The sequence below is a fragment of the Macaca fascicularis genome, chromosome 2, assembly GCF_037993035.2.
Source record: "Macaca fascicularis isolate 582-1 chromosome 2, T2T-MFA8v1.1".
Classification (NCBI taxonomy): Eukaryota; Metazoa; Chordata; class Mammalia; order Primates; family Cercopithecidae; genus Macaca; species Macaca fascicularis.
The window spans coordinates 82,592,933-82,608,270 of NC_088376.1; the positions used below are offsets into that span (position 1 = coordinate 82,592,933).

The window sequence follows — 15,338 nt, forward strand, 5'->3', positions numbered from 1 at the left end:
CTTAAGTAGGTAAACAAAGCTGCTGGGAAGCTCGAAGTGGGTGGAGCTCACAGCAGCTCAAGGAAACCTGCCTGTCTCTGTAGACACCACGTCTGGGGACAGGGCACAGTAAACTAAACAAACGCAGCAGACACCTCTGCAGACGCAAACGACTCTGTCTGACAGCTTTGAAGAGAGCAGTGGATCTCCCAACACGGAGGTTGAGATCTGAGAAGGGACAGACTCCCTGCTCAAGTGGGTCCCTGACCCCTGAGTAGTCTAACTGGGAGACATCCCCCACTAGGGGCAGTCTGACACCCCACACCTCACAGGGAGGAGTACACCCCTGAGAGGAAGCTTCCAAAGCAAGAATCAGACAGGTACACTTGCTGTTCAGAAATATTCTATCTTCTGCAGCCTCTGCTGCTGATAGCCAGGCAAACAGGGTCTGGAGTGGACCTCAAGCAATCTCCAACAGACCTACAGCTGAGGGTCCTGACTGTTAGAAGGAAAACTATCAAACAGGAAGGACACCTACACCTACACCAAAACCCCATCAGTACATCACCATCATCAAAGACCAGAGGCAGATAAAACCACAAAGATGGGGAAAAAGCAGGGCAGAAAAGCTGGAAATTCAAAAAATAAGAGCGCATCTCCCCCGGCAAAGGAGCGCAGCTCATCGCCAGCAAGGGATCAAAGCTGGACGGAGAATGACTTTGACGAGATGAGAGAAGAAGGCTTCAGTCCATCAAATTTCTCAGAGCTAAAGGAGGAATTACGTACCCAGCGCAAAGAAACTAAAAATCTTGAAAAAAAAGTGGAAGAATTGATGGCTAGAGTAATTAATGCAGAGAAGGTCATAAACGAAATGAAAGAGATGAAAACCATGACACGAGAAATACGTGACAAATGCACAAGCTTCAGTAACCGACTTGATCAACTGGAAGAAAGAGTATCAGTGATTGAGGATCAAATGAATGAAATGAAGCGAGAAGAGAAACCAAAAGAAAAAAGAAGAAAAAGAAATGAACAAAGCCTGCAAGAAGTATGGGATTATGTAAAAAGACCAAATCTACGTCTGATTGGGGTGCCTGAAAGTGAGGGGGAAAATGGAACCAAGTTGGAAAACACTCTTCAGGATATCATCCAGGAGAACTTCCCCAACCTAGTAGGGCAGGCCAACATTCAAATCCAGGAAATACAGAGAACGCCACAAAGATACTCCTCGAGAAGAGCAACTCCAAGACACATAATTGCCAGATTCACCAAAGTTGAAATGAAGGAAAAAATCTTAAGGGCAGCCAGAGAGAAAGGTCGGATTACCCACAAAGGGAAGCCCATCAGACTAACAGCAGATCTCTCGGCAGAAACTCTCCAAGCCAGAAGAGAGTGGGGGCCAATATTCAACATTCTTAAAGAAAAGAATTTTAAACCCAGAATTTCATATCCAGCCAAACTAAGTTTCATAAGTGAAGGAGAAATAAAATCCTTTACAGATAAGCAAATGCTTAGAGATTTTGTCACCACTAGGCCTGCCTTACAAGAGACCCTGAAGGAAGCACCAAACATGGAAAGGAACAACCGGTACCAGCCATTGCAAAAACATGCCAAAATGTAAAGACCATTGAGGCTAGGAAGAAACTGCATCAACTAACGAGCAAAATAACCAGTTAATATCATAATGGCAGGATCAAGTTCACACATAACAATATTAACCTTAAATGTAAATGGACTAAATGCTCCAATTAAAAGACACAGACTGGCAAACTGGATAAAGAGTCAAGACCCATCAGTCTGCTGTATTCAGGAGACCCATCTCACACACAGAGACATACATAGGCTCAAAATAAAGGGATGGAGGAAGATTTACCAAGCAAATGGAGAACAAAAAAAAGCGGGGGTTGCAATACTAGTCTCTGATAAAACAGACTTTAAACCATCAAAGATCAAAAGAGACAAAGAAGGCCATTACATAATGGTAAAGGGATCAATTCAACAGGAAGAGCTAACTATCCTAAATAGATATGCACCCAATACAGGAGCACCCAGATTCATAAAGCAAGTCCTTAGAGACTTACAAAGAGACTTAGACTCCCATACAATAATAATGGGAGACTTCAACACTCCACTGTCAACATTAGACAGATCAACGAGACAGAAAGTTAACAAGGATATCCAGGAATTGAACTCATCTCTGCAGCAAGCAGAGCTAATAGACATCTATAGAACTCTCCACCCCAAATCAACAGAATATACATTCTTCTCAGCACCACATCATACTTACTACAAAATCGACCACGTAATTGGAAGTAAAGCACTCCTCAGCAAATGTACAAGAACAGAAATTATAACAAACTGTCTCTCAGACCACAGTGCAATCAAACTAGAACTCAGGACTAGGAAACTCAATCAAAACCGCTCAACTACATGGAAACTGAACAACCTGCTCCTGAATGACTACTGGGTACATAACGAAATGAAGGCAGAAATAAAGATGTTCTTTGAAACCAATGAGAACAAAGATACAACATACCAGAATCTCTGGGACACATTTAAAGCAGTGTGTAGAGGGAAATTTATAGCACTAAATGCCCACAAGAGAAAGCAGGAAAGATCTAAAATTGACACTCTAACATCGCAATTAAAAGAACTAGAGAAGCAAGAGCAAACACATTCGAAAGCTAGCAGAAGGCAAGAAATAACTAAGATCAGAGCAGAACTGAAGGAGATAGAGACACAAAAAACCCTCCAAAAAAATCAATGAATCCAGGAGTTGGTTTTTTGAAAAGATCAACAAAATTGACAGACCACTAGCCAGACTAATAAAGAAGAAAAGAGAGAAGAATCAAATCGACGCAATTAAAAATGATAAAGGGGATATCACCACCGACCCCACAGAAATACAAACTGCCATCAGAGAATACTATAAACACCTCTACGCAAATAAACTGGAAAATCTATAAGAAATGGATAATTTCCTGGACACTTACACTCTTCCAAGACTAAACCAGGAAGAAGTTGAATCCCTGAATAGACCAATAGCAGGCTCTGAAATTGAGGCAACAATTAATAGCCTACCAACCAAAAAAAGTCCAGGACCAGATGGATTCACAGCTGAACTCTACCAGAGGTACAAGGAGGAGTTGGTACCATTCCTTCTGAAACTATTCCAATCAATAGAAAAAGAGGGAATCCTCCCTAACTCATTTTATGAGGCCAATATCATCCTGATACCAAAGCCTGGCAGAGACACAACAAAAAAAGAGAATTTTAGACCAATATCCCTGATGAACATCGATGCAAAAATCCTCAATAAAATACTGGCAAACCGGATTCAGCAACACATCAAAAAGCTTATCCACGATGATCAAGTGGGCTTCATCCCTGGGATGCAAGGCTGGTTCAACATTCGCAAATCAATAAACATAATCCAGCATATAAACAGAACCAAAGACAAGAACCACATGATTATCTCAATAGATGCAGAAAAGGCTTTTGACAAAATGCAACAGCCCTTCATGCTAAAAATGCTCAATAAATTCGGTATTGATGGAACGTACCTCAAAATAATAAGAGCTATTTATGACAAACCCACAGCCAATATCATACTGAATGGGCAAAAACTGGAAAATTCCCTTTGAAAACTGGCACAAGACAGGGATGCCCTCTCTCACCACTCCTATTCAACATAGTGTTGGAAGTTCTGGCTAGGGCAATCAGGCAAGAGAAAGAAATCAAGGGTATTCAGTTAGGAAAAGAAGAAGTCAAATTGTCCCTGTTTGCAGATGACATGATTGTATATTTAGAAAACCCCATTGTCTCGGCCCAAAATCTCCTTAAGCTGATAAGCAACTTCAGCAAAGTCTCAGGATACAAAATTAATGTGCAAAAATCACAAGCATTCTTATACACCAGTAACAGACAAACAGAGAGCCAAATCAGGAATGAACTTCCATTCACAATTGCTTCAAAGAGAATCAAATACCTAGGAATCCAACTTACAAGGGATGTAAAGGACCTCTTCAAGGAGAACTACAAACCACTGCTCAGTGAAATCAAAGAGGACACAAACAAATGGAAGAACATACCATGCTCATGGATAGGAAGAATCAATATCGTGAAAATGGCCATACTGCCCAAGGTAATTTATAGATTCAATGCCATCCCCATCAAGCTACCAATGAGTTTCTTCACAGAATTGGAAAAAACTGCTTTAAAGTTCATATGGAACCAAAAAAGAGCCCGCATCTCCAAGACAATCCTAAGTCAAAAGAACAAAGCTGGAGGCATCACGCTACCTGACTTCAAACTATACTACAAGGCTACAGTAACCAAAACAGCATGGTACTGGTACCAAAACAGAGATATAGACCAATGGAACAGAACAGAGTCCTCAGAAATAATACCACACATCTACAGCCATTTGATCTTTGACAAACCTGAGAGAAACAAGAAATGGGGAAAGGATTCCCTATTTAATAAATGGTGCTGGGAAAATTGGCTAGCCATAAGTAGAAAGCTGAAACTGGATCCTTTCCTTACTCCTTATACGAAAATTAATTCAAGATGGATTAGAGACTTAAATGTTAGACCTAATACCATAAAAATCCTAGAGGAAAACCTAGGTAGTACCATTCAGGACATAGGCATGGGCAAAGATTTCATGTCTAAAACACCAAAAGCAACGGCAGCAAAAGCCAAAATTGACAAATGGGATCTCATTAAACTAAAGAGCTTCTGCACAGCAAAAGACACTACCATCAGAGTGAACAGGCAAACTACAGAATGGGAGAAAATTTTTGCAATCTACTCATCTGACAAAGGGCTAATATCCAGAACCTACAAAGAACTCAAACATATTTACAAGAAAAAAACAAACAACCCCATCAAAAAGTGGGCAAAGGATATGAACAGACATTTCTCAAAAGAAGACATTCATACAGCCAACAGACACATGAAAAAATGCTCATCATCACTGGCCATCAGAGAAATGCAAATCAAAACCACAATGAGATACCATCTGACACCAGTTAGAATGGCAAGCATTAAAAAGTCAGGAAACAACAGGTGCTGGAGACGATGTGGAGAAATAGGAACACTTTTACACTGTTGGTGGGATTGTAAACTAGTTCAACCATTATGGAAAACAGTATGGCGATTCCTCAAGGATCTAGAACTAGGTGTACCATATGACCCAGCCATCCCATTACTGGGTATATACCCAAAGGATTATAAATTATGCTGCTATAAAGACACATGCACACGTATGTTTATTGCGGCACTATTCACAATAGCAAAGACTTGGAATCAACCCAGATGTCCATCAGTGACAGATTGGATTAAGAAAATGTGGCACATATACACCATGGAATACTATGCAGCCATAAAAAAGGATGAGTTTGAGTCCTTTGTAGGGACTTGGATGCAGCTGGAATCCATCATTCTTAGCAAACTATCACAAGAACAGAAAACCAAACACCGCATGTTCTCACTCATAGGTGGGAACTGAACAATGAGATCACTCGAACTCAGGAAGGGGAACATCACACACCGGGGCGTATCATGGGGACGGGGGAGGGGGGAGGGATTGCATTGGGAGTTATACCTGATGTAAATGATGAGTTGATGGGTGCAGCACAGCAACATGGCACAAGTATACATATGTAACAAACCTGCACGTTATGCACATGTACCCTACAACTTAAAGTATAATAATAATAAATTTAAAAAAAAAAAAAAAAAAAGACAAATCATTAAAATCCAGAGTGCAGGGCACCACTTTGCCATAGCACTGCTCACACCTCATAGTTAGTGCTTATCTATGTGTGTCTCCTATTCATGAAGGTGAGCTCCCTGGAGACAGGAGCTATGTCTGTCATGCTCGGCATCATATCTCCTAGGCTAGCTCTGTGCCTGGCTTGGGGAAGGTGTCCCATAAATCCTGGTTGGGAAAACATCTAGAGTGCCTTCTAAATTAAACTGTTAATTCAACAAACATTAGTGCAATATCTCTTTTGTGCAAGGACCTGTCAACTCCTCTTTGGTTTGAAATTTAAGTGCTGGAATGTTACTAATGACAGCTCAGAGGAAATCCTCAAAGCCCAGTAGCTGAACATTAAGCTTCGACCAGAAGAGAATCTACCGGATGTATATTAATGTTAAATATCATTAAATATATTAAATAATAATATTAAAACAAAGCCCCTTTAAAAAAGTATCAAGTATAAAACACAAATCCCCTTTAAAAGAGCCAAAAAAATAAAAAATAAAAAAGACACACCACACAACCCCCGAACTGAAGCGCCTGAAGAATGCGTAAGTGAATCAACTGTCACAAAATAGCTACATGTTCACTGTCTGGTTGTTCTCATAAAGTACATTTTCTCTCTCTTCTCCCCTTTAAAGGCCAAAGTACCTTCCAAGGTCAAAGCTAGGGGGTTTAAAAGAGGATATTTGTACATTAAAATAGAAATTCCTGTTAAAAAAAATGTATCTTTTTGAGGGTTAGGCATGAAGGAATTACATACAAATTAAAAACAGCCAAGAGGAAGATAGGCCAAGCTGGCTGGTGCTGAAAAATCCTGGACTTTACTAAAGGCAAACTTAAAGAACACTTGATTTTATCACGACTCTTTTAAACTCCAGTTCAAACAGCATTACATATTTCAAAGGTGACCTTAAATTTTTTGTGGAAGTCTTAACACAGGTGGATGCCTGGAAGAAATTTAAGACATTTGGCAGAAGAAACTATATTATCTTTATTTTTCATGGAATTCCTTAATCTATTTCATTTCATATTTCATTTTTAGCATATATAAAAGTCCCATAGAACTTCCAGAAACCGGTTGGGCGTGGTGGCTCATGCCTGTAATCCCAGCACTTTTTGAGGCCGAGGCAGGCAGATCACAAGGTCAGGAGTTCAACCCTGTCTCTACTAAAAATACAAAAATTAGCCAGGCGTGGTGGCGGACACCTGTGGTCCCAGCTACGTGGGAGGCTCAGGCAGAAGAATCACTTGAACCTGGGAGGCGGAGGTTGCAGTGAGCTGAGATTGGGCCACTGCACTCCAGCCTGGGAGACAGACCAAGACTCTGTCTCAAAAAAAAAAAAAAAAAAAAAAAACAACTTCCAGAAACCACCTCCTTTCCTAAAAGTAGAGTAATCTTTTTTCTTTACCCTATAGTTTTAAATAATTGTTCTCAAACTCTAAAGTACATTAGAATCACTTAGAGGGCTTGTGAAATTACAGACGGCCAGGCCTCCGCCACCCCTAGAGTTGCTGATCAGCTGGTCTGAAGTGGGCCTCATAATCTGCATTTCTATCAAGTTCCTGGGTGATGGCTGATGCTGCAGGTCCAGTGATTACACTTAGAGAACCACTGCCTTAGAAGATATAATTTTACTTAACCAAGTCTATTTAATTTTTTCAGTTTCAGGCTCATGCCAAAGTCCCAAGAAAACAAAAAATATATAATGTATACACATACACACACTTCAAAGGTTTCTATGAATTCTAGTTTTGGTAATTGTAACTAAAAGAATGCTTGTTCTCACCTTGCAGAAACTCCTGTGGGTCTCCAGAGAGGCCAGTTTACACAGAAGTGAGTTTGTGGTTGACTCGAGTTTAAGGGTGACGCTTTTTTCTTTCTCACCTTTTCTTCTACTCTTCAAAATCAGTGGGGCCACCTATATTACTATAAATTCTATATTAAGGATAATAATTTGACGCTATGCCTGAATCCATGTTACAATTCCCTAGGCTTTTAATAGGTTTTCTTGTGCACCTTATAGGAATGCCTGATGGAATGGAGGCAAGACTGTACCTGGGGATCGACTGGTCTGAGCATGGGGGGTGTTCGAGCAGGCTGAACTCCACTAATGCTGAAGGACTCCGACCTTGGGGGCAGGTTGGGGTCAGATATCCTGTTGGCAACTTTGTGAGGCATGGCAGGGGAACTTTGCCGGTTGAGCCTTGACCGTTCTTCTACCTACAAGCCAAAAAAAAAAAAAAAAAAGAAGAAGACAGCCTCAATGTATAGTAGATTCACCTTCTAGTAAGGATTTTCTGTAGTCACCTGCACAGCCATTTGAATCCTCTGATTAAATGATTTTCAGAAGCCAAAACTCTATTTCTGCACTGCATCAAGAATTTGCAAAGAGCAAACACTAACAACAGCAACAACAACATAGAACACCCAAGCCATCACTCTTCCATTACTCATTATCTTGTGTTAGTCAGTTAGCAGGGAATTCGTGACCTGCTAAGAGTTTATCTTGTATTGATTGTGATATTATCTTACTGATTGGTCACAATGCCATGGGGTCAGTGAGGAAGACAGTTTGCACTCTAGACAATCAAAGGGAATGGTAGCATGCATTTAGATGACTTGGGGAACATAGAAAATTGCTTTGGGTTGCTTCATGGAACATGAGGAACAAGAGGATGAAGCTGAGTGCACGCACCCTCCATTTCTTCACTGTTCTACTGATAGGCGAGTGGGTGTTCCAGGCTGCCTGCTTAATGAGCGTAGCCTGTTTCAAACAGACTTCCTGTGTCACTTTCTTTTTCTGTCTTTAGAGGTCTTTCTTTCCAGTTGTCTTTCTTGCTTCCTCAAATACACTGCCCCGTCTCATTCTTTCATGCCCAGCTTGGACTCCACTGTCTTGCTCTCCCCTTTCTTCCTCCCTGTTTCTACACACGTGGTGTTCATTCTTGCTTCTCCTCCTTTTCTCTTCCCCTCTAACCCTGTCTTCTCTCAGACTATTTCATTTCCTTATCATTCCCTTTCTTCCAGAGTCCCTTTCAACCCAAAGCAGATAACAGATCCCAAGTGCTTCATGGGAAATGCTCACAGAGCCAGTGAATGCCCTTTTTAAACAGGTCATCATTACCTTTAGTACATATTTACAGCAGAAAGACTGCCTTGGAGGGCAGTTTTAAAGAGAAACTTAGATAAACAAGGTACACACTCTAAGATATGGCTTAAGATCTTAGACAACTTCAAGAAGTCTATGACTTTTCTTCCAGATCTACTGTGTCCTGTCCTTTATTTCTTCAGGACCAGTTTGACTGTTGTGCTTCCCAAAGCCATCAGGATAATGCAACCATTCTCCCCACACTGATGGCCTTTACAGTGAGCCCTTAATTCTCTTCTGCTGACTCACTGAGCATTTTAAGAACCCACATGCAGGTGTTCAATATTCATGTCTGTGTGCATATTTTTTATGTAGCAGCTAAAAGTCTTTATTCATTTTACTGCCTGATTTGAAATAAAAACTTGAAAGAGCGATTTTCCCCCATCTTCCCTATCCCATTTTGAATCTTTCTAGAGGCAGACTCAATCAAATATACAAAGTAAGTCTGTTTTTAAACTCATATTAACCTCACATATTTTAACACAATAAGATAAGCTGCAGAATGAAAAACAGCCCTCTTGCCTCTACTGAGGAGGAATGTGAACATCTCTTCCCCCACCATGGCTGTGCAGGGTACATACAATTGGCTTTGGTTTTGAAATCCCGAGTCCCAGAAGCTTACCACACACCAAGTAAAATTTGCTGCAAAAAGCCAGGAATATAAACCAGAACATGTATACTTTTTGTGTGTGCATGTGTGCAAAGTATTACATCAGCAGTAATTATTTGGCTATTACATTGAGCAAAAGAACAAAGCCAGCTTTGAGATAAGACCACAAAGAAGAAAAAGTCCCACAAAGACAGCAATAGATAAACTGAGATCAAGGCATGCAATTTATCACTTTTCCAAATGCCAGACTCTTTGAAAGAAGGTTAGTATTTCTAGACCACTGGAATTGGTCAAATATTATCCATTTTCTTATTTTCAGGGTAGATCATTAATAGGTAAGTCATACATAAGCATCCTTCAGTGTCTGAATTCCCACCGTCCAAACCACTTGTCATCCAAAATTCAGGAACCAAATATATGCAGAGTGAGGAATACTTGTAATTATTATTTTCGCTATAAAATACATTGATAGTTTTAAATATACATTAAGGGACAGAACATTAAAAACAATAGTAGAAAAGTTTGTCCCCAAAGACTCTATCTTGAGCAAAGAAACCACTTTTGAGATAATTCTTTTGGGAAGTGTCAGCAACAAGGCTCCAGTCTAAGCATCCCTGCTGCTAATAGGATCACAGGCCACATGGGGCCCTAAAGCTATCATTAGAAATGAACAGGGTAGAAACTAGGGTACTGGTTTTCATAGGCAATTAATGGATTTGATTAGTCATGTATAGATGTTGCTAATGTACTTCTAGTAAAAATTTCTTATGCTTTATCAGCTTACATACTAAATTCTATCATTAGTATATTTTAGTCTGTACCATTCTAAAAACATATGGCATAAGTAATTGTTACGCTTTGAAAATTATTTCAGGAAGGCTCCCATGTACTGAAATTTCCTGGGTTGAAGTTTGTCCAAAGAAAATTGAAAATCTAAGAAAAGGGTGTAATCATGAGGCATCTCATTATGTATTTTGTCTCAAGAAAACCTAGTCCTATAGTCTTTAGGAAGATAATGCTGCCCAAGTGTCTTTACACTGTAGGCTCACCTTAAGAATTGGAGCACAGGATCAAATCAAACATTGGAAGTGGTACTTCTCCTAATAACACCTTCAGACGGACAGAGAGAAAGCTGGATAGGGTATCTAGGCAGGCCCTTTTCATTATTTTCATACTAGACAAAGGCCTGTCCCCTGCTTTATCACAACTTATGTCTACTAATTGAACAGGAAATAAATATGTGAGACAAAAAAAAGAAAGTCTCCCTCCAACCCCTCTCGCATCTAGAAGGATACAAGTGATTAAAAACTGGGAACAACAAGATATATTTCGATGCCTGAGGATGTTCAAAAAAGTCTAGGAGCCAAGTTTCTGCTCCAACTGCCTGCTTCCAAGAAGACATAAGATGCCAGGAGCACCACTAAGAATGTGTTCCAGTACCATCAGGTATAGAGTGTCAAGGTGCTAGACTGTAACAGCAAAAGATAGCTGTTATAAATGATTTCATAGTAGAAGGAATTATCAGAAATACAGAGAAGATTAGCAGAGACTGATCAACTTTACTATAAAAGTATTTTTTTCTTATTAAAAAATCATTTCAATATGAAAACTAAAATAACTCTGGAGAAGTTTGGATCACCTCTGCAAAAATGCTATATTATTTACTGTAGCATGATATATAGTGAAAAAAATAACTGTGGTCTCAGAAATAAAATTCTGCTCTAGACAGGTCTGTGTTGTCCACTGCATAGCACAGGAGTAATGTCTATGGCCTCTGGTATATATAAAGGCTATGCAAATATAGACAACTTAAAAATAAATTTGTTACTTACAGGATTTCCAACACAATTTCAAAACAAATTTTTTAAAACGTTATAAATAAAGAGAAACACTGTATCGATGTCAATTGTCAGATTGTTTTTTATATTTTAAAACAATTTGTAGGTTACAGTGTCTCACTTTACAATAATGAATGACATCTACTGAGAATATCAAAACAAATTTATAGAAGTAATTTTAAAACTGTTGACAGCAAATATATATTTACTATGTTATATGGGTGCACTCTAATAATATTTCATAATATGTAGAGTCCACAGGGTTTAGGAAGATCTCAGAAGGCTTTACTGAAGAATTAGTACATGGTGAGTCCAACACAGTCATATGGGTATTCTTTTTTCCCCCAACTGGACAAAACACTTTGGTTTTTGTGTTTATTGGCGATGCTGGAGAAAGGGAAAGAAGCCAGTGAGTAACTTTTAAGTGCTCCTTAGATACTTTGACCCTGCACTCACTAGTCACATAAAGAGTTGAGTAATATAGTTGGGCAAAACCACATGGGCAGATGGTTACTGAGCAAGTTTGATGACACCCCTGCTCTGGGTCACCTCTGAGCACAGCAGAGACCCTCATTCATAAGGAATGCTTAAGATGCAATCTTGTCTGACTCTAAGGGCCTGAACTCTTTTCCCAGGTCAACTTCTTACCAATATTCCAGATAAAAGCATAGATCCCATTGTGAATGGAGCACATAACTCAAAAGTAATGAAGCAAAGTCTTAGAAAGTTGATACAGGAAATAAAGAAGTGCTTATCTATCACCTGGGAGAGGTGGGTGAAGAGATAGGAGACGCAAGTGAATTGGTCATATGAAATCCAGACCAAAACGAGACAAAGCACTTGTTCCTGGTGAGCTACAACAGTCTTGGAAACAAAATAGGAATACGTTGAATACCGTATTTCATTTGTATTTGTGTAGTATGTAACTTTAAATGGCACGTGCACATTCATTATTGCCCATGAGCTTCCCAATTGTGAGGCAGATGTGCAGATGAGGAAGCTGCATCTCAGGAAAGCAGGAGGCACACCCTAGGTCAGGCAGCCAGGAAGTGGAAGAACTTGAACTCAAACATACTCCATACTATTTCCTTCCAGGTCTCTCCTATATTTAATCATAAGAGAGATACGCAGAAATGGAGGAAAGATATAAACTCTCGAAGTGGTTGTTTGAGAACTTTATATATAAACTAACTCATATAAAAGAAATAACAACAACAAAAAAAAACACTTTGGTGTAGAGCCGAGAAATCTGGATGGAGGAGGAGTTTTTATATACAGTGATTTCAAAGTCCAGTGAGCTAATGGAAATAAACAGATATTTTGGCTCTTATCAGATCGTTGTTTGCAAACAAACAAACATGCCAGTGACGGGCATATATCACAGAAAGAGAACATGATGGAGTGTTAAAAAAATTAAAATACAATCTCATGCAATACTCATGTAAACAAAGCATTCTTTCACTGCTGAGTTTTGGTACAATTTTTTTTTTTTTTAAGTATGTGGGATGGAAAGGGAAGGGGAGCCCCCACAGTTACTTGCCAGGCCCAGAAAATCCCATGCCATTTAAGGAGCAGAAATAAGAAAAACGAATCTCTATCATCCAAAAAGTGAGGAAGAAGACCTTCAAATTCTGCTGATGTTCAACAGAACATCATACTGATATTTTCACAATACATACCTGACTTCCATCCCAACTCAGAAATGGCAGATAATTTGAAAAAAATGAGAATGCCCCCAACCTGTCTATTTATTTTTGTATTTATTTGAAACAGGGTCTCACTCTGTTGCCCAGACGGGAGTGCAGTGGTGCAATCATGACTCACTGCAGTCTCAACCTCCCAGGCTCAAGTCCCACCCTCAGCCTTTGGTGTAGCTGGGACCACAGGCATGCACCCCCATGCCCAGCTAATTTTTATTATTATTTGTAGAGACGAGGTTTCACTGTGTCGTCCAGGCTGGTCTGTAACTACTCCTGGGTTCCAGAGATCATCCTGCTTTTGCCTCCCAAAGTGCTGGGATTATAGACGTGAGCCACTGTGCCCGGCTCCAAGCTGTCTTTTTAATGCAGAGACATTAATGTTCTTTTCTGGCTAAAATCTGAAAATCAAGGCCAATGTGACATCCAGGACAGAAAGAATACTCAGTAAAAGGAGCGAGGGAAGAGCTCAACAGGATTTGCAAATGATTGAGCATTTTCATTTGCTCTACAATATCCAACATAGTAATCAGAAAGGTACTGAGAAATACAATGATCAATTGTGTTTTACAAAATGAAGCAACAAGAACACGGAGAACAAAGCAGTATAAAAGCATTACATTGCTGATGAAGGACTACTGATTTGGAATGAGGAAGAGGAGAAGCAGATGGTAAAGTAAGCAAAGCAGAAGAAAAAAAAAAACCTGATGGGAAGGCATAGAGCTGAGTTAGAAAACAAATGCTGGAACAGATTACAGAAGAGGTTGCAATAGGTGGAAGACAGCTAGGTGATACCTTCAGTGGCACATGGGGCAAAATAGTCCAGACCTTACACAACAGGAGACGGTGGCATGGGCACAGAGGGTGCATTTGAACAAAAGAAAATGGCATCTTTTTATTTTACCTCCAGAGGGTTTAACCCAGGTTTTCTTATAACTTGATAGTTAAGATACTGATAAGCTATGTTCATGTCTAAAGGTTTGCAACGTATATTACTACTTGGTCACTTTGAACCCCTGCCTCCCTAATATGAAAAAAGACATCCATAAATAATGCTTTACATAAAAAGTTCATACATTGCTGATGAGAAGCATTAAAAGATCAAGAATATAAAGATCCTCACACTCATTTTTATTCCTATTTTAAGAAGTGGGTGTTAAAAATGATGACTCAAACCAAGGCAGACAATTATTTGTTCTTATTTGTACATTGATTGCTCCAGTCCTAAATTTAGCACTGTCACTCTCCTTCTATCAACTAAATGTTTCATCTTTCTTCTAAAATATGATCACCCACTCTAAGACTTGGGAACTGTTTCATGAACAGACAATGGTTAGCTGGACGCTGGATGAAGTTAACCACACCCAGGAGTAGAGGACTAAATATGAAATCCCCAAAGAATGTTCCCATATATCTCTGGAAATGCATGAAGCCCAAAGGAAGCACACCACATGCCAGGAAGCCAGGGACCTTGGAAGATGTCACCCACCAGAGATGGCCCAGACTTACGGTGACTGGGAAACCTCATATCAGGAGTGCTTGATGACTCAGGCATGTTGTTTGCATGCTCAAATGCTGTGTTTCTTTTACTGCTAGGAGCCTGACCAGGAAGCATGAGGGAATTAAGAGGTCTAGAAAAGTGCCTTGATGACATCTGCAAAGATCTGCCCCCAGGAATCCCATGTCTCCTGAAAGCTTGGGAGCTATGAACTAGTTCTGAATAGAGAGGACAGGCCAGTAAATTTAGTGATGAGGACAAATAGCAACTGGAAAACAATGAAGTCAAGGTAGACAAGTTCAAATCATAAGGTGCTGGGTAGAGGCTGAATGAAGGAAGTGAAAACTGCTCCATGCTTTTCCCTGTCTTCTGGTACATTTGTGCATGAGGGAGCTGTCTAGGGGAAAGAAGAAATTCTGGAATGTGTTACACAAAATCATGATCATTTCCAATGGAATCTGTAGGTGTCCCTCTCCTAAACTCATGCTTGGGGCTGGGAACACTGAAAGCCAAGTGGTCATGCATCAAGGAGAGGTCGCTTAGTGATGCAGCATTTCTTACAAGAGTAGAAACACTTGTAAAGATGCATGAGTTCATGCTCTTCCTGCCGCAAGCTTTACATTAATCTCTAAGGCCCTCCTGAATTGCAGTAATGGACAACTCAGGGCTTATCACTTTGGAGATGTTGAGAGAAGACATACAAATGACCTTAGATCCTATCTCTTGAGTTGGGCTACGTCCCTGGGAGTGAGATTGCCCTGGAGATCTCACTATGGTCCTCAAGGCTTCCTGAGGCT

At 39.9% G+C, this 15,338-nt stretch overlaps 1 protein-coding gene across 17 annotated transcripts in view; it reads right to left on the reverse strand.

Annotated features, from left to right (window-relative positions):
* TNIK (TRAF2 and NCK interacting kinase) overlaps positions 1-15,338 on the reverse strand; it is a 409,008-nt gene that overhangs the window by 65,792 nt on the left and 327,878 nt on the right. For 11 of the 17 annotated variants that reach the window (XM_045385097.2, XM_005546373.4, XM_074031396.1 and 8 more), the window contains one exon: positions 7,806-7,970. The exons of the other annotated variants lie outside the window; for them this stretch is intronic. In XM_045385097.2, coding sequence (XP_045241032.1) covers positions 7,806-7,970 — 165 coding nt within the window. The remainder of the gene's footprint in view (positions 1-7,805; positions 7,971-15,338) is intronic. 17 annotated transcript variants of the gene reach the window in all.